At 41.0% G+C, this 20,161-nt stretch overlaps 1 protein-coding gene and 1 pseudogene across 1 annotated transcript; both read right to left on the bottom strand.

Annotated features, from left to right (window-relative positions):
• Positions 1–758: 758 nt before the first annotated feature.
• On the bottom strand, positions 759–10,446 carry LOC123115236 (uncharacterized; annotated as a pseudogene).
• Positions 10,447–15,175: 4,729 nt separating this feature from the next.
• Positions 15,176–19,209, bottom strand: LOC123114082 (transmembrane protein 184A). Its single transcript, XM_044535446.1, has 6 exons — positions 18,852–19,209; positions 17,838–17,911; positions 16,720–16,869; positions 16,326–16,611; positions 15,940–16,173; positions 15,176–15,784 (listed from the first exon to the last, which is right to left on the bottom strand). The coding sequence occupies exons 1-6, from the start codon at positions 19,002–19,004 to the stop codon at positions 15,464–15,466; spliced, it is 1,218 nt and encodes a 405-aa protein (XP_044391381.1). The 5' UTR covers positions 19,005–19,209; the 3' UTR covers positions 15,176–15,463.
• Positions 19,210–20,161: the final 952 nt, after the last annotated feature.

Below are 20,161 nucleotides of genomic sequence, written 5' to 3'. Positions count from 1 at the left end.
TAATGCACACCATTCTTGAATAGAGCGAGCCACAGTGCTACTGTACTACAATTCGGACCTCCGTGTAATTTTGATTATGTATTTATGTTTGGAGTGTTTTGTACTTCTGATGAACCTTTTATAAGGTGGACTACTCAAGCCTCATTGGGAAGTAGCTTGAGAATAATGGTGATAACTTTTGAGAGCTTGTTGTTAGGTTCCTTGACTGATTCCCAGATTGAAGATGATTATATGGATGATAAAGTGGTGCAACCAAAGGAGCAGAGCTCTGCTCAAACTAACCATAACGTGGAAGCAGTTGGTGCAAATGATAGCACTGCTGTAACGCCAATAATCCGGATGATTTAGCCATCCTTTGAACGTGTGACCATAAATCATTTTGTATTTATATATGTATATAGTGTTTTGGAGCTATAGGCGGAAAGCTGTATTCAATCACCCTGTTTCTCAAAGTATTTGTATAGCAAACCAAAATGTTCCCAGCTCAAAGTTCCTTCCTTGCACTGCTACTGACGGCTCATACATGTCTAGGTAACTAGGTTCAGCAAACCATATCTTTGTCATATCTATGAAGCACAAGAAAGATACCTAGCACCAATCAAAAAGGACAGTCAACGCACCAAAACTGCTATCAGCAAACTATTAGTATGGTATTCATTGTCTCATGTCACAGCAGTTCGCCTTGAGCTCACAACATTGTACACGGATTAGTCGAAGAGTAGGGCGAGAGAGGCCGTGGAAAAGCTGTGGTGCAGGCATGAATAAACCCCCCTTCTTCAATGGGGAAAGACTGGAACCGGAAGTAGTACACACACATTTTTACAGTGTTATCTATGACAAAATGGAAGGCCACAATTTCCCCCAGTCGCTACCGAGACACATTGGCTGTTGCACCTGGTCATTGTTTTCTTACATCAGAGATTGCAGGAACCTTGGCGGGGTAGCTAGACAAGTCCACGTCGAGCAGGTCCGTAAGGTCGTACATTCCTCCAGGCGGGTCCACTTTGTTCCTGATCGGAGTGGTCATCGACTCGTCCTGGTCTACATGGTTGGATGACACGCTTGAGGTCACTGGACTATTTGAGGGCGGCATCACCGTGATGCCAGCCAACTCCACATCCCGGACACTTGGCACGGCACTCCCTGAAGGAAACTTTGTTGGTGCACTCTCTCCCTCATTGTGGTTGTACAGCACATATTCGTTGTAGGTAGGAGCAAACTGCATGAGAATGGAGCCGATTAGACCAAGATACAGGCAAGGCAAAGTAAACAAGAATGTAGTTTCATTCAGCAAACAAAAATGGAGCCGATTTGATCGAGAAGTTAGACAGTGAGCGCCAGATATAGGGAATAGGCGTGTAAGATCCTGGTTACCTGGTGAACGGTGTCGTGGTAGAAATCATTGAATTTTAAAGCATGAAGAAGGCTTTCCCTGAAACCACCGGAAGCCGAGCATTTGCACCTGCATACTCTTTGCAGGGAAAGGCAAATAGGTGCCCAATGGCTGCTATGAGCATCTCAACGCACAATACATAGTTCTGGAGATCAGCAGCATTTTCAGAATTCTTGATAAATCAAGACTTGGCAGTGATATGTCTCCAACGTATCTATAATTTATGAAGTACTCATGCCATTATATTATCATTGTTGAATGGTTTACAATCATTTTATAGCAACTTTATATCATTTTTTGGGACTAACCTATTGACCCAGTGCCCAGTGCCAGTTGCTGTTTTTTGCTTGTTTTTTACATCGCAGGAAATCAATATCAAACGGAGTCCAAATGCAATGAAACTCCTGGAGGATTTTTTTTGGGCCAGAAGAAAGCTAGTGGGCCAGGGAAGCACCTGGGGGCTGCTAGAGGGGAGAAGCACCCACCAGGGCGCGCCAAGAAGCCCAGGCGCGCCCTGGTGGGTGCTGCCCACCTCGGGTGCCCCCTGAACCGCCTCTTCACCCTATAAATTCCCAAATACTCCAAAACCCTGCGGGGTAGCCCTAGATCAGAAGTTCCGCCGCTGCAAGGCCTCTTTATCCACGAGATCCAATCTAGACCCCGTTCCGGCACCCTGCCGGAGGGGGGGATCATCATCGGTGGCCATCTTCATCATCCTGGCGGCCACCACGATGAGGATGGAGTAGTCCACCCTCGGGGCTGAGGGTTTGTACTAGTAGCTATGTGTTTAATATTTCTATCTCTCTCTCATGTTCTTGAGATGTCACGATCTTGATGTATCGCGGGCTTTGTTAATATAGTCGGATCATATGGTGTTTTCCCCTCTCTATCTTGTTGTGATGAATTGAGTTTTTCCCTTTGAGATTTCATTGTTATCGGATTGAACACTTTTATGGATTTGAGAACACTTGATATATGTCTTGCAATTGAATAATCGTGGTGACAACAGGGTATCGTATTGATTCACTTGATATATGTTTTGGCACTCAACTCGCGGATTCCCGAGGTGACATTGGGGTAATCTATGCATAGGGGTTGATGCACATTCTTGTCTTTGTTTCTAAGGTTGAAATCTGGGGGCACTCTTTGAAGTTCTTTGTGTTGGATTGAGTATTATGAATATTAATTTGCTTTGGTGTTACTTTAGTACGAACTCTTGGATAGAATGAACGGAAAGAATAGCTTTGAGTTATTTTAGTACGAACTCTTGAATAGATCGAACGGAAAGAATTGCTTTGAGGTGGTTTTGTACCCTACAAACAATTTATTCTTGTGTTCTCCTCTAGGTAGGAACTTTGGAGTGATTCTTCATCGCACTTTGATGGATGGTTATATGATCCAATTATATTAGCATTGTCTAGAGATTGCACTAGTGAAAGTATGCACCCTAGGCCTCATTTTCCATCATTGCAATACCGTTTGTGCTCCATTTTACTATTTACTACCTTGCTGTTTTTATTGTTCGCAGTACAAAAACTCATATCTATTATCCATACTACACTTTTATCACCATCTCTTCACCGAACTAGTGCACCTACACAATTTGCCATTGTATTGGGTGTGTTGGGGACACAAGAGATTTCTTGTATTTGATTGCAGGGTTGCTTGAGAGAGACTATGTTCATCCTACACCTCCCATGGATTGATAAACCTTAGGTCATCCACTTGAGGGAAAATTGCTACTGTCCTACAAAACTCTACGCTTGGAGGCCCAACACGTGTCTACAAGAATAAAGTTACGTAGTAGGCATCAAGCTCTTTTCTGGTGTCGTTGCCGTGGAGGTGAGTGCTTGAAGGTATATCTTTATATCTTGCAATTGAATCTTTTAGTTTCTTGTTTTATCACTAGTTTGGTTTATAAAAGAAAACTACATAAAAATGGAATTAAGGTTGCATCATATTATTCTTTATAATATCTTTCTTGAAAATGATGGATCGGAAAATTGTGCTCAATTGATAGAAGAAGAATTTAATAAAATGATTGGCATGAATGATGAGCATGATTGCAATGTTTTTAGTATGAATTCTTTGAATATCCATGAGGTTAATGATGATTGCACTAGCCATGATAGTGATGTCTCCTACAAGGATGTCAATTTTTGCGGAGTATATTGGGAGTGCACACACACCAAAAAGGGAAGATAGATTTTGTAAGAAGCATAAATATTTAGAAACGAAAAAGTTACAAGAGAGGCTAGATGATTGCGCTGAAAGATTTAATATTTTTTGCCATCCTTGTGAACTTTGCAATGAACGTGGTCATTTTAATCGCCAATGCTATTTGTGTCATTATCAAATCGTGTCCAAAAATTGTGATAACTTGATTTCCCTTGAGCATCATAAAGAGCTTAGTCTTGTTTTGGGGTATGAAGAAATGAAACGTATAACTAAGGGTATTCCAAAATTTAATCTCAATAGAATTCTTGATTTTGATCTAGAGGATATTTATATGTTTTGTGCGGTAAATTTCATTGAGAATCCTTATATTACCAACTATCTAAAGACAAGAAAACAAATAGTGTATGAAGAGAGTACTGATGGAAGGGAAACTATTTCCCAATACCCTCCTAGTGTTTATTATGATGAATCGGGTAACGAGGAGGAGCTTCCTATCGAATCAATCTCTTCAATAAGAAGCTTGAAAATATTGATTAAACCCACACATGAGGTGGTGAAGAAGAAAAAGGAAATAAGAAGAAGTAGAGGTAAAAAGGTAACTCTCCCAAGTAATATTGCTCCTATCACCATTGTGCCTCATGAAAGTGAATCAAATATGTTGATGGAGGATGATGATATTGAGTATGATTTTGTGATGCCTACTACTTGTTGTGATGATTATGATTGGGAAGACAATGATGTCTCTTATGACCTCAAAGATCTTTTTGGCACTTGCTTGGAAGAATATGATAATAATGTTTGATATGCCATTGGTGCCATTCATGCTATTGATAAGAATGATTATGATGATATGCAAAACCACAAGCTTGGGGATGCTATGTTTGATGAGTATGAAATGTTTGAAGATTTATTTGCTAAAAATAATGCTTGTCCCAAGCTTGGGGATGCTTTGCATAATGAATACGATCCTTTTATCCTTCTACTTTTGATAAGAAATTTTGTTATGATGATAGCATGCCTCCTATTTATGCTGATTACAATGATGAAAGTGGGTTTAGAAGAGTCTCAACTCTAGGTAGTAGTGATCCCACTATTTTGGAGGGTGTTAAATCTTATTACAATATTGATGAAAGTGTATTTGGAGAGGCCATGACTTTATTTAGTGATGCATCCACTATTTTGGAAGAGGTTTCAGTTGACTATGATGAGAACAAAGTTGCTACCTATGATGATTATTATGATGACATGTATGTCATAAAGAGTAATAAATTATCTATGCTTTTGGATCATGAAAAGAATGCTTTATGTGATGGTTATATGGATGAATCTATTCATGATGCTACTGAAAATGTTATGAGAGAGGAACTTATGATTCATGATGCTCTTGTTATGTTTCAATCTTTATCTTTTATGCAAGCATCATTGAACTCATCATGCCTAGCTAAAAGGCATTAAAGAAAAGCGCTTGTTGGGAGCTCCAACACTTTTATATACTGTTTTTGTGCGTTCACATGATTATGATACTGTAATAGTCGTGTTTTATTGCTTTTATTTCAATAAATGCCAATTAAAGCCTTTGGGATCATGTTGGGTGATAGTTGATTTGATCTTGCTGAAAAACATAAACTTTTGCGCTCACAAAAATAACTCTCATTTTTAACAGAAGAGTGCTTTTGAGTTGATTCTTTTTGCAGAAGATTAATATACAAATTTCTCACGTGGTCATAGTTTTTTAATAATTTTTGGAATAGAATAAGTATGGTTTCAGTATATATTACTACAGACTGTTCTGTTTTTGACAGATTCTGTTTTCAATGCATAGTTTGCTTGTTTCCTTGTTTATATGGCTTATATTGCTCAATATAAATTGTGGAAATGATATGCTACAGTAGGAATTGTGTGGAAACAATTATAAATCTTGTGTTTGACAGTACCAAAAGTGAAATGGTTTGCTCTTTATCATACTAACCTATCTCACAAAGTTCCATTAAGTTTTGTGTGATTGAAGCTTTCAAGTTTTGGGTGAGATGTCGATATGAGGAGAATAAGGAGTGACAAGACCCTAAGATTGGGGATTCCCAAGGCATCCCAAGGTAATATCCAAGGAAGATCCCAACAACTAATCTTGGGGATGCCCCGGAAGGCATCCCCTCTTTCGTCTCCAACATTATCGGTAACCTCACTTGGAGCTATGTTTTCATTCGTCACATGATATGTGTTTAGCTTGGAGCGTCAATTTATTTTGTTAGTATTTTCTTTCTGTTATTTATAATAATGTTTTCATCTTTTATTTCAATAAAAGTGGCAATGATAGCCTTTGCCATCCCCGCAAAAAAAGCCTTTGCCATGCTTATTTTGCAAGTATATGTGTTGCTGTTTCAGAACAGAAAGTTTATCGATGTTGCAAAAATTCCCTAGAAAAGACAGAATATGATAAATTTTGGAAACTTTCTGTAAAATAAGCTCTAATAAAGTTTCTATAGTGTGGTATTTTTCTCCTAATTTTTGGAGTTAGGGAAGTATGATGAATCTTGCATTCTTTACAGACTGTACTGTTTTGGCAGATTGCTTGTTTGCATTTTTTGCATATGTTTGCTTGTTTAATGATTCTATTTGAGGATAGGAGTATTAAATATGCAGAGGAATTTAGTATACAATGTTGAATAATAATTTTAGTAATTTGCTACAGTAGAGAATGATAAGGTTTTGCATTGATTTATACTAACTTATCTCACGAGTTCTTGTTGAGTTTTGTGTGGATGAAGTTTTTAAGATTTAGGGAAACCGTGATATGATAGGAATTAAGGAGACACAAAATCTCAAGCTTGGGTATGCCCAAGGCATCCCACATTTATATTTCAATAATTCTCAAGCATCTAAGCTTGGGAATGCCCCGGTAGGCATCCCACCTTTCTTCTTCAACAATTATCGGTTAGTATCGATTGAGACTAAGTTTTTTCTTCTTCACATTAGTTGTGCTATGCTTGGAATGTCATTTTGTTTTGTTTTTCTTGTTGTTTTAATAAAATACTTAGATCTGAAAGTTTTAAATAAAAGAGAGTCCTCATATAGCTACCCATTTACATAACTACTCCCTTGATCTTCACTTATATCTTTTTGGAGTAGCTTGTCATTTGCTCTCGTGCTTCACTTATATCCTATGAGTAACTTGTTGAATGAATTGAATATCATCAAGTTGAAATTATATGTTAATATCATGCCTAGTGGTAGCTTCACATTGGGTTTAGAAAGTGAAATCTTTTGAAGCTTGACAATCACAATATTGGTCATACAAGCAATTCATGAATGATTGGTAGAAGGAAGAGAACTTTCACATGCAAATACACTATCCTGGAAATCTTTTGTGATTGTGAGCCCCCATCAAAAATATTATATGCCATAATTGTTGAAGTTGGACAAGGAAGACAACGTAATGATTTATGTTTGTTCATATTCATATAGAAGTTCTATTGCCATAGATCCTTCAACATGTGGTGCTTGCCCCCCATCTTTGCTAGCCAAAAATTCCGCACCAAGTAGAGATACTACTTGTGCATCCAAAAAACCCTTAAACCCAAATCTTATTTTCAAGAGTCCACCGTACCCACCTAAGGATTGAGCAAGATCCGTCAAGTAAGTTGTCATCGGTGCAATAAGGCAATAAAAATTGCTTCTAAAAGTGTTAGATCATTCAGTGTAAGAGAAAATTGAGCGTTGTACGAACTTGTGATGGCAAAGAATAAAAGCGACAGACTGCATAATAAAGGTTGCTATCATAAGGGGCAATATAATGTGACGTTATTTTGCACTAAGGGGTTGAGCATACAAACAAATAAGCGCATGGAAACCTCTGCTTCCCTCTGCGAAGGGTCTATCTTTTACTTTTATGTATTTACTTTCATGCAAAAGTCAAAGTTTTTCTCTCTATTCCTTTTTATTTTTCTCCTTTGGCAAGCATCATGTGGTGAGGAATGATATAGGCACATATATCCAGTTTAATATGGGTAGCATGAGTTATTATTGTTGACATCACCCAAAGGTGAATACGTTGGGAGGCGAAATTATAAGCCCCTATCTTTCTATGTGTCCGGTTGAAACGTTTTGCTCATGTGTATGCAGTGAGTGTTAGCAATCATAGAAGACTATATGATGGTTGAGTATGTGGAGCTCTTACTTAGACTCTGTTGAATAAGTTGAATTGCAATTGCTTGGTGACTGAGAACATAGGTTGTTGAGTTTCAAGAGAATTCATTGTTTGAACCGTAACATGTGAATTGGTTGCTACTATAACATGAGAAGTTTTACAAGAAAGAATTGTTGTTATGATGCTAGGAAAAGTGATTGAAATTATCATTGATCAAACTTATGCACTTTGCTAGCATTCACACTTTATAAATTATTTCTTTTATCATTTACCTACTCGAGGACGACTAGGAATTAAGCTTGGGGATGCTGATACGTCTCCAACGTATCTATAATTTATGAAGTATTCATGCCATTATATTATCATTCTTGGATGTTTTACAATCATTTTAATGCAACTTTATATCATTTTTTGGGACTAACCTATTGACCAAGTGCCCAGTGCAAGTTGCTATTTTTTGCTTGTTCTTTACATTGCAGGAAATCAATATCAAACGGAGTCCAAACGCAACGAAACTCCTAGAGGATTTTTTGGGGCCAGAAGAAAGCCAGTGGGCCAAGGAAGCACCTGGGGGGCTGCTCGAGGGGAACAGCACCCACCAGGAGGCCCAGGCGCGCCCTTATGGGTGCTGCCCACCTCGGGTGCCACCTGAACCGCCTCTTTGCCCTATAAATTCCCAAATATTCCAAAACCCTTCGTGGTAGCCCTAGATCAGAAGTTCCGCCGCTGCAAGGCCTCTGTATCCGCGAGATCCAATCTAGACCCCATTCCGGCACCCTGCCGGAGGGGGCGATCATCACCGGTGGCCATCTTCATCATCCCAGTGGCCACCACGATGAGGAGGGAGTGTCCACCCTTGGGGCTGAGGGTTTGTACCAGTAGCTATGTGTTTAATATATCTCTCTCTCGTGTTCTTGGGATGTCACGATCTTGATGTATCGCGGGCTTTGTTAATATAGTCGGATCATATGGTGTTTTCCCCTCTTTATCTTGTTGTGATGAATTGAGTTTTTCCCTTTGAGATTTTGTTGTTATCGGATTGAATACTTTTATGGATTTGAGAACACTTGATATATGTCTTGCAATTGAATACTCGTGGTGACAATGGGGGTATCGTATTGATTCACTTGATATATGTTTTGGCACTCAACTCGCGGATTCCCGAGGTGACATTGGGGTAATCTATGCATAGGGGTTGATGCACGTTCTTGTCTTTGTTTTTCCGGTAGAAATCTTGGGGCACTCTTTGAAGTTCTTTGTGTTGGATTTAGTATTATGAATATGAATTTGCTTTGGTGTTATTTTAGTACGAATTCGAGGATAGATTGAACGGAAAGAATAGCTTCGTGTTATTTTAGTACGAACTCTTGAATAGATCGAACAGAAAGAATAGCTTTGAGGTGGTTTTGTACCCTACAAACAATTTATTCTTATGTTCTCCTCTAGATAGGAACTTTGGAGTGATTCTTCATCGCACTTTCAGGGATGGTTATATGATCCAATTATATTAGCATTGTTGAGAGATTGCACTAGTGAAAGTATGCACCCTAGGCCTCATTTTCCATCATTGCAATACCATTTGTGCTCCGTTTTACTATTTACTACCTTGCTGTTTTTTATTGTTCTCACTACAAAAACTCATATCTACTATCCATACTACACTTTTATCACCACCTCTTCGCCGAACTAGTGCACCTATACAATTTGCCATTGTATTGGGTGTGTTGGGGACACAAGAGATTTCTTGTATTTGATTGCAGGGTTGCTTGAGAGAGACTATCTTCATCCTACACCTCCCACGGATTGATAAACCTTAGGTCATCCACTTGAGTGAAAATTGCTACAGTCCTACAAAACTCTGTGCTTGGAGGCCCAACATGTGTCTATAAGAATAAAGTTGCGTAGTAGACATCAGGCAGCAAGGATCACTAGGACACCGTACAATGCCCAAAATCCAAATTATTGCATGAACAAAACTTCCTACGTCATCATTAAGTCTCTATCTTTTTCTGTGTCCGATCGATGCTATTTGTTTTAAAAATATGCTTTGAGTACTAGAAATCATATAATACTATATGATGATTGAGTATGTGAAGCTCTTACTTAGACCTTTCTGAAAATAAGTTGAATTGTAAGTGTTTGGTGACTAAGAACATAGGTTGTCAAGTTTCAAGAGAATGCATTGTTTGAACCATAACATGTGAATTGATTGCTACTTTATCATGATGAGTTTTATGAGAAAGAGTTTATGTTTATGATGCTAGGAAAAGTGATTGAATGTAAAATCGATCGAACGTATGCACTATGCTAGCATTCATACTTCATAAGTTACTTCTTTTATCGTTTACCTATTCGAGGATGAGCCGGAATTAAGTTTGGGATATTAATACGTCTCCAATATATCTATAATTTATAAAGTATTCGTGCCATATTACAAAAAATATATGGTTTTGGTGCACTTTTATATGATTTTCACGAGCTAATTAACCTATCAACCTAGTGCAGAGTGCCAGTTGTTATTTTTTGCATGTTTTTGGTTTTCCAGAAAATCCATACCAAACGAAGTCCAAATGCCAGGAAATTTGTGGTGATTTTTTAATGGAAAATAAGATACCCAGGAAGCTTTGGGAGGGAGCCAGAAGGTGTCCAGGGGGGCCACAAGCTCACCTAGTAGTTTTGACCGTGCTAAGCGGTAGTACCGCTCCTCCGAGTGGTAGTATCGCTTGTGCATGACCTGAGTGCATAACGGTTGGATTTGGGGGTGCCTATAAAAGGGGTCTTCGTACCCAATAAACCTTATCTCTTTAGCTCATGTTCTTCCCCCATTGTTGACCTTCTTCGAGCTTGCTATATCTCAATCCCTTCATGGATTCTTGCTAGTTTGGGGGGGGGAGAGGAGATCTAGATCCACATTTCCACCAATCACTTTCTCCTCTATGTGAGGGGAACCCCTTGGATCTAGATCTTAGAGTTCTTCGTGTTCTCTTCTTTGTTCTTCCTCTCATTTTCCTCCCTAGCATTAGTTGCTTTGGTGGGATTTGGGAGAGAAGGACTTGGGCACTCTGTGTGCCCTTGCCATTGCATTTGGTGCATCGGTTTGAGTTCCCCACGATGATACGTGGAAGTGAAAGTTGAGTAGCTTATTACTCTTGGGTGCTTGGTACACTTGAGCTTGTTCCTCTTGGGTGCTTGGGCGCCCTAGACGGTTGGTGGTGTTCGTAGCTCAATCATTGTGGTGTAAAGCTCCGAGCAAGCGTCGGGGTCTCCAATTAGGTTTTGGAGATCGCCCCTAGCAATTTGACGGGTACCAGTGACCGCCCCCAAGGGTTGCCAAAGTGTATGGGGTCGGTGACCGCCCCCAAGGGTTGCCAGTTGTACGGGTTCGGTGACCGCCCTCAAGGGTCCCTTAGTGGAATCACGACATCTTGCATTGTGCGAGGGCGTGAGGAGATTACGGTGGCCCTACTGGCTTCTTGGGGAGCATTGTGCCTTCACACCGCTCCAAACGGAGATTAGCATCCGCAAGGGTGTGAACTTCGGGATACATCGCCGTCTCCATTTGCCTCGGTTATCTCTTACTCGAGCCCTTTGCTTATGCACTTTACTTTGTGATAGCCATAGTGTTTCATGTTATATATCTTTCTATCACATAGTTGTTTATCTTGCTTAGCATAAGTTGTTGGTGCACTTAGGTGAGCCTAGTTGTCATAGGTTTTGTGCTTGACAAATTAACCTCTAGGTTTATTCTGCATTTGTTCAAGCCTAACCGTAATTATTTTAAAGAGCCTATTCACCCCCCACCCCCCCTCTAAGCGACATCCTCGATCTTTCACCTATAAATATAGAAACCTCCAAAAAGAAACCTAGATGAGTTTTTTAGCCGCCATAATCCTTTGTTCCGATGTGATCTCATCCAAAGCTCCGTTCCAGCACCCTCCAGGAGGGGGGGAAGTCATCACCGGAGGTCGTCTTCATCATCCTCGCTGCCTCCATGACTCCATGACGAGTAGGGAGTAGTTCACCCTCGGGGCTGAGGGTATGTACCATTAGCTATGTGTTTGATCTCTCTCTCTCTCTCTCTCTCTCTCTCTCTCTCCTTGTGATCTTGATAGGGCACAATCTTGATGTACCATGAGCTTTGTTAATATAGTCAAATCATATGGTGTTTCTTCCCTCTCATCTTTGTTGTGATGAATTGACTCTGGCCCTTTGTGGTTCCATTATTATCAGATTGAATAATTTGGATTTGAGATCACTTGATATATGTCTTGCATGTGGATACTCGTGATGACAATGGGGTATCCTATTGAGTCACTTGGTGTATGTTTTGGTAATCAACTTGTGGATTCCCAAGGTGACATTGGGGTAATCTAGGCACATAGGTTGATGCATGTTTTCATCCTACTTTTTCTGATAGAAACTTTGGCGTAACCTTTGAAGTTCTTTGTGTTGGATTGAATGTTATGAATCTGAAATTGTTTGATGCATATCGAATAATCAACTCATGGATACTTATGGTAATATTGAAGTATTTAGGTGACATTAGAGTTGATTGATGCGTATCATATGGTGTTATTGTAGTACAATCTCTAGGGTTGTTTGTGACACTTATAGGGATGGATCAATAGATTGACCGGAAAGATAACTTTGAGGTGGTTTGCTACCTACAACAATTTCATCTTATGTTCTCCGCTATTGATAAGAACTTTTGAGTGATTCTTTATTGCACGTGGAGGGATGGTTATATGATTCAATTATGTTAGCACTGTTGAGAGATTGCAGTAATGAAAGTATGAACCCTAGACCTTGTTTCTAAGCATTGATATACCATTTTTCTCGTTGTTTGCTACTTGCTATCTTTTTTATTTTAGATTACAAAAACCTATATCTACTATACATACACATTTTGTACACCATCTCTTCGCCTAACTAGTGGACCTATACAATCTACCATTGTATTGGGTGTTTTGGGGACACAAGAGATTTCTTGTATTTGATTGCAGGGTTGTTTGAGAGAGACCATGCATCTTTATCCTACATCTCCCACGAATTGATAAATCTTAAGTCATTCACTTGAGGTAAATTTGCTACTATCCTACAAAACTTTGCGCTTGGAAGCCCAACAGAGTCTACAAGAATAATTGCCTAGTAGACATCAGCTTGTCGTGACAAGTCTTGCTAGAGCGGCAATGCCGACATGAGCATTTGGTTGAATCATCATCAGAGGTGTACTCTTCTCCAATGAGTGATATTACACTGGTATCACTCTGGTAGGGCCTGTTGTAAGTGCATCTAGTGCCCCTTTTGTGGTTTTGGAGTATTGATAACAAAAATAGTTAAGCGACTAATGGGTTTGTGAGTATACACATGTGAAAGTCCTTGAAGATTTGGTTTAACCATCATAGATGACCCCTAAAAATGTATGGAAACATTGAAGATTTCAGTGCACCCTCATGAAGAATTAGTCGAAGAATTTGAATGTGAAGACTTAGTCTTTTGGCAGTTCTTTTTCTCTTATTTGAGTCGTTGGGAACATCATACTGTTAAGAGGGGTTAAGGGGATACGAAAACAATATTTCTAAAGTGATGCTCAATGCAAACCTATTTTTTGAGTGAAGACTTTGGAAACTCTTGCAATACAATTCATTTTCTTCAGCGCCAGAGATAATGTTCTTTGGAACACCGCAATCTATGTTCTCAATGAATGAATGATATTTTTGCGCTCATCACACTGTTGCTTAAACCAGATAATTCTGGAATTTTCGAGAAAATCACTCCGATATTACAAGTAATGACCAATAAATGCGAGAGATCATAAAATTCTTTGTTTAATGTGTTTCCGCATGAAATGAGCCTAAACAGAGAAGGGTGTCAACATATATAAGGAAATATGAAGTTTGGTGGAAGAGGCAAGTCAACAGGAGGCGCAACAGGCAATCCAGAGTGTAAACCGATGCACGGTACGAGCGTGCCGCTCGTACCACACGCCACCGGCTTTAGGTGATCCACCAGACTAACATTTATAAAGGGTCGACGCCAAAATATCAATAGAGAGAGCATCATTCACGAAACAGAGAATCAGAATCAATCTTCGAACCCTAGTCGCTAACATCATCACTGCAATCATTTTTTCCAAGTTAGTCCTACATTTTATTGGTTAGAAACAAGAATACAATGTTTAACTTGAATTAGTGAAGCGGAGCCAAAGAGACACAATCTCTTTTAGCGGACCAGTCTTTTAGAAGACATCATTCTACAAAAGAGATGATCATCTTCACTCTGCCTTTATCATTGACATCACTCACAACTAGAACAGCGTCTTCGTCGGTGTCATCATCATCATAGTGGAGACATGCTTCTCGATTTTTCGGTGGTTCGACTCCCTGATTTCTGAGCCGCTAACGCGAATTAAAATAAATATAATTATTTATACTAACTTGAACACTTGTTTATAAATCATTTTTGTCAAATCACAATCACAAACAATACACTATGGTAAAATTAAAATGCATTTTCTATTAAAAGTTGTACTTGTTTCAATACATTGAGTGCTAAAAACATATTTACAAATTTCAGAAAATAAAAAACAAGTGCATGTCTTCTCAGATTAATTTTTGAAATTTACATGATTATGCGTATACATTTATTGGTGTGTACCTTAAATATCTTAGTTGAGACATCTAAAGTATATGGTATAACAAATATCTTGATAGTACTTTTTCTATAATTAGATATATGCAAATATACAAATCTGGATATATAAATATCTAGGGTATGTAAGATGTTTTGTAGGAGCTTGTCATCTAATAACCAAGTCAACATAATCTAACTATAGCTTCTGTTTTTGCTATAATTGCATAAATATTTGAAGGAGTGAGTTTAGAATATCTTGAAGTAATACCAAAGAGTCCTTTTTTTTTGCGGAAGAGTAATACTGAAGAGTTGTCATATCGTTTCTCGGGTGCACCCTATCTGATCCTCTATGCGTGCTTGACCCACTCCAGCCTACTTGCCTAACCGGGATATCCTACCAAGGGATTTGCCGGAAGCTACACCGACGGCGGTGCCCATACAGGCCCAGTGCTCATAGAACATGTTCAGGTGGACAAGTTCATCTACATCGGTTCCGATTTCATTAATCAAGATCAAAACAAAATTGGTAGTGACATTTGATAATCAGTTTTTTGCGTGTATCTGGTGTAACACCAATAATCCGGATGGTTTAGCCATCCTTTGAAACGCGTGACCACAAGTCATGTTGCATTTGTATATGCATGGAGTTTTGGAGCTATAGGCAGAAAGCTGCATGTAATCACCCTGTTTCTCAAAGTCTTTGTATAGCAAATCGAAGTTCTCCTGGTTTTTCCTTGCACAGCCACTGATAACTCAATGCGATGCAAACCACTCAACTTGTCATATCTATGAAGCACAAGATACCCAGCATCAATCAAAAAGGACAGTTAACGCACCAAAACTGCTATCAGCAAACTATTAGTATGGTATTCATAGTCTCATGTCACAGCAGTTCACCTTGAGCTCACAACATTGTACACAGATTAGTCGAAGAGTAGGGCGAGAGAGGCCGTGCGCACAGCTGCAGTGCAGTCATGAATAAACCCCCCTTCTTCAATGGGGAAAGGCTGGAACCGGAAGTAGTACACACACATTTTTACAGCGTTATCTATGACAAAATGGAAGGCCACAATTTCCCCCAGTCGCTACCGAGACACATTGGCTGTCGCACCTGGTCATTGTTTTCTTACATCAGAGATTGCAGGAACCTTGGCGGGGTAGCTAGACAAGTCCACGTCGAGCAGGTCCGTGAGGTCGTACATTCCTCCAGGCGGGTCCACTTTGTTCCTGATCGGAGTGGTCATCGACTCGTCCTGGTCTACGTGGTTGGATGACACGCTTGAGGTCACTGGACTATTTGAGGGCGGCATCACCGTGATGCCAGCCAACTCCACATCCCGGACACTTGGCACGGCGCTCCCTGAAGGAAACTTCGTTGGTGCACTCTCTCCCTCATTGTGGTTGTACAGCACATATTCGTTGTAGGTAGGAGCAAACTGCATGAGGATGGAGCCGATTAGACCAAGATACATGCAAGGCACAGTAAACAAGAATGTAGTTTCCTTCAGCAAACAAGAATAGAGCCGATTTGATCGAGAAGTTAGACAGTGAGCGCCAGAATAAGGGAATAGGCGTCTAAGATCCTGGTTACCTGGTGAACGGTGTCGTGGTAGAAATCGTTGAATTTTAAAGCATGAAGAAGGCTTTCCCTGAAACCACCCGAAGGGCGAGCATTTGCACCTGCATACTCCTTGTAGGGAAAGGCAAATAGGTGCCCAATGGCTGCTATGAGCATCTCAACGCACAATACATAGTTCTGGAGATCAGCAGCCTTTTCAGCATTCTTGATAAATCGGGACTTGGCAGCAAGGAAAACCAGGACACCCTACAATGCAAAAAAAATAAATTATCGCATGGACAAACTTACTATGACATCACAATTCTTTAACATGAACATACATATGTGAGGAGAAAAACAGTTGGCAACCTATCATACTATCAAAGAGGGGAAAACATGGGTTCATGTTTTATATTTACCTGCCAGTATGTGAGAAACACGACTGATTTGATTATAATGAACTTTGGGACAGGATTATATGGCCGAAGTAGATCTCTGCATGCCGCATAGAACAATGCAAGAGCATATAACGCCATCGAGTATGAGATTGTGTAAATAATGGTGATGTATAAATAGGATTGGTTGACACTGAAGTTTCCATCTTCATATTTTCCTTTAGCATAAAGTATGAAGGTAATAACCACCAAGATAGGCTTAAGAATAACAAACTGCAAACAGCCTTGTTTGCATCTCCGTATAAACCGCCTGTTTAAGTGACATAAAAGACCAGTTAGACTTCATGAAGGATGTTAGAACATGCCAGTGTAAAATTGTTATGGTAGGCACTTATTATGTAGAAGCACACATACTCACCCATCTAGAGGAATAGCAGGGAAACAGCAAGTCATCAGAAACCACGACGGTTTCAGGGTTCGGCCATTCAAACTCACCACCACAGCACCAGGTCCTCCCACCCATGCCAAGCAGAGTGAAAAGAAATTGTAGATGACCCAAGCATCATAGCTGAAACATCATGGTTAAGGGAAATTTAGCATAGGATGGATATACACTCATAAAGTTCTTAGTTCACGTACCTGTGAAAGACTATTATAGACTAGAAACAAACAGACAAAACAGCACATGGGCAACAATCAGTAAGATAAAATGCCACCTAAAGTTGGGATTATAATATGCTAACTCAGGCTAACCTGTTAAAGTGCATAGCCAGCACAGACAAGGCAAAGAAGAGAAGAATTATGAAATGGCCAGCATTTCATAAATTAAACACAACTACCTCTTTGGTCATTAGTCATTACACACTCAGAGTTGTTGAAACCACATGGGCAGCATGAATTTAGGCCATGGCAAAGTGGAAGCACATATTATCATTTAATAACCTAGGATTATTAATTTACAATTACACTAGAGAGCAAATTTTACACTAAAAAAGATAATCACACACTCCTGGCTGGTTATTCTCTATCATGCTATACTTCATAGGAAGTATTCTCTATCATGCTATACTTCATAGGAAGACATTTAAAGCTAATGGATGCATGAATCATCTAAAACACCACACATACGGATCTGTGATGCATACGCCTATAGGAGTATGGTTGCAGTTGTGCACAAGGTACATAACGGATCCTACTATGTTCACTAGTTATGATCAGTGCTTAGCTCAAGAGCAGTCAGCAGAATGTTGATATTGATAGCATATCCAGTTGGATTTGGATAATAGCTCGAACCTACAGAAGTGCTTATGAATGCCACACAACATTACAAACTTATAATCTTGTGTACAGATCACATATTGCAGACCATAAATTTAACATGGTAGCAGAAAAAGAAAATGTTTGTACATATATGCCATTAAAGAGAGCAAAAAAAGCTTCCACTTGTCCCCCCCCACCCCCTACACACATTGAGCCCATTGATTCACATAATGGTAATGGTACCAAAGAAGTTTGAACTGCAAGACAGCGACTTACATTTCTCGGATAGAGGTAAAATATATTGCATTGTCTGGTAGGATAAGGGAAATAAATGACATCACTGCATAGACCTGCAAAACAACGTGTCTTCAGAGCTCATACGATGGAGTGTTACGAAAATAAAAGGGACTACAGATAAACAAACAAATACAATTAGGTACGAGGGTGAAATGTAAATGTGTGGCTGATGAATAACGATCAGCTAACAAACAGTCAAAATGCTCAAACAGTTGTTCCACAGCTGCATGGAAATTAGAGGATATTTCACATGGGAACAATGTTATGGCAGAAGGAAATGCGCTTAGAGAACCCTTGAAGAACCCAACGTTTCCGGTTCTATCAGACCCCTGCCACTCAGATGAACTAATTTGCTTATTCATGACAAATGACAACAGCAAAAGCTGACAATCCATGATGATCAGCTCTCTCCAATAGGACTAGCTTGCACATCTAGAATAAAATGGCAGGACACTCCTACTGCTCCCAAGCTTCATAATGAGCTCGTATGGCATGAGCATGTTCGTCAGAGAGGAGAGCACCTCCAAATCCAAATATTCCAACCACAGCGTCACTACCAGCGCGAATTCGCCTCACAACCCACCTTGGGCACAGATCAAAACCTAAGAACGCCAACAGATCCCAACTGCAGATCAACAAGGAAACCATGCTCTACCTAATGCGAGTAGTACAACACATTGGGGCTAGGGATTCAGGGGAGGAAGCAGCCTCCCGCAAAACTCATCAATTAGCTCACAAGTAGCTCCTTAACTGCTGTAAAATTAACACTGCATTTGTGGCCCTGCTTGCATCCCTAATATGGATTCAATCATAGGTCCGACCGAAGCACGATCTCGTCACGAATCCGCGGGGGCGGGCTCGCCTCCCAGCTCGCGGCCTAGTCGAATTCAGCCCCAGGAAAACAATTCGAGAAAAAAAAAACCGGCGGCGGCAGCGACAGATCTGGCGCGAGGTGGAAAAGCGTGCGGGGAAAGGGGAAGGGGGGGAGCGTACCGGGACCATGAAGATGATGCGGACGATGAAGCGCTGGAAGATGGGCTCGGCGTAGTGGAGCAGGTGGCGGTAGATGTGGCCGAGCGTGATGACGGTGGCCGCCGCGGCGCACAGCAGCGCCGCCGCCGTGTACGCCGCCGCCGCCCAATCCATCGCCGCGAGGCGAGGCGAGGCCCCCCACCACCGCCGGACCGCGTCGGCGAGCGAGCGAGGCGCGAGGCGCGGCGGCCGCTCCCGTCCGTCCCTCGCGAGCGCCCGCGCGCGGCGTCCGGTGCGGGTTTGGTCGGGGGTCGGGGCCGGGCGGTTGGTTGGGCTTTTTGGGCGTGCGAGCGAGGGAGGAAGGAGGAGAAGGGTTTTCTTTTTCCTGATGGTGCGAGGAAAAGGAGAGAGGAAGGGGTTAACAGTGCGAGCCGCCGGTGTTCGATGCCATCCATCGGCCTACGATTATTGCTGGTTGATGGTTGAATTTCTGCGTTGTTTTTGGGGATTTGGTTTTTGACTTTTATAAATCTGGGGATTTGAACGGGGGCACGCGCTTGTGAGACGGGAATCGATGCTTCCCAAGCCTTTCCTTGCAAGTCTCCTCTGAATTTTCCTTCGTGGTGGTGGTTTCTCCCTCACGTGATACTAGTAGTACTACCTTTGCCTTGCCTGCCTGCGTGCATAGTCGTTGCGTTTTTTCTGGATGCACTTGGACTTTTGTTGCTTCATCTTGAATTCAGCTGTGTCAGCGTCTCAATATACTTACTACCCTGTCTTTTAAAAAAAACTTATGATATATTTACCAACTGTCATGGCAATGCCAAGAACACAAGAAGTAACATAAATTATATTCAGGGCCCGTCCGTAGACCACATAATGCGACTACAATCACTGGAACGAGCCAAAGACGCGCCACCGTCGTGACACATTCTTCACGAGAGCCATGCAAACATTGTTGTAATAGACGACAATCGGGAAGTGATCGTGGTACGGCTCCACAGGACCAGCGCAAGAACAACAACCGTCGTTGATGAAGAGAAGGGATCCAGCCTGTAGTCAAAAGAACGTGGACGAATGAAGACCAGATCATAGCAGATCCACTAAAGACAAACATCGACCGAATGACACGATATTTGCTGCACTCCTCCACATGCCCTACGATGATAGTAGTCCCAACGCCTGGATGGGGCCAGGTGAGGAGAACTTTATTGGATCCGCTGCCGCCTTGTCGTCCCGAGGAGGACACAAAACCTACCCAACTCGCAAAAAACACCTAAAATGAAGCAGGAGCCCTCCCGCCAGCAAGAGCCAAGGTCCGTCGCGCCTCC

The sequence above is a fragment of the Triticum aestivum genome, chromosome 5B, assembly GCF_018294505.1.
Source record: "Triticum aestivum cultivar Chinese Spring chromosome 5B, IWGSC CS RefSeq v2.1, whole genome shotgun sequence".
In the NCBI taxonomy this organism is placed as follows: Eukaryota; Viridiplantae; Streptophyta; class Magnoliopsida; order Poales; family Poaceae; genus Triticum; species Triticum aestivum.
The sequence above is the reverse complement of the archived record's forward strand: the minus strand, read 5'-3'. Positions and strand labels throughout refer to the sequence as shown.

Excerpts from the sequence above, each read along its gene's own strand:
- LOC123114082 (XM_044535446.1), bottom strand. The coding sequence starts at position 19,004 with ATGGATTGGGCGGCGGCGGCGTACACGGCGGCGGCGCTGCTGTGCGCC. Across the intron at positions 17,912-18,851 it reads GCATCATCTTCATGGTCCCG|GTCTATGCAGTGATGTCATT; the intron begins GTACGCTCCCCC and ends GTTGTTTTGCAG. Across the intron at positions 16,174-16,325 it reads TGTTTCTCACATACTGGCAG|GGTGTCCTGGTTTTCCTTGC; the intron begins GTAAATATAAAA and ends TTTGCATTGTAG.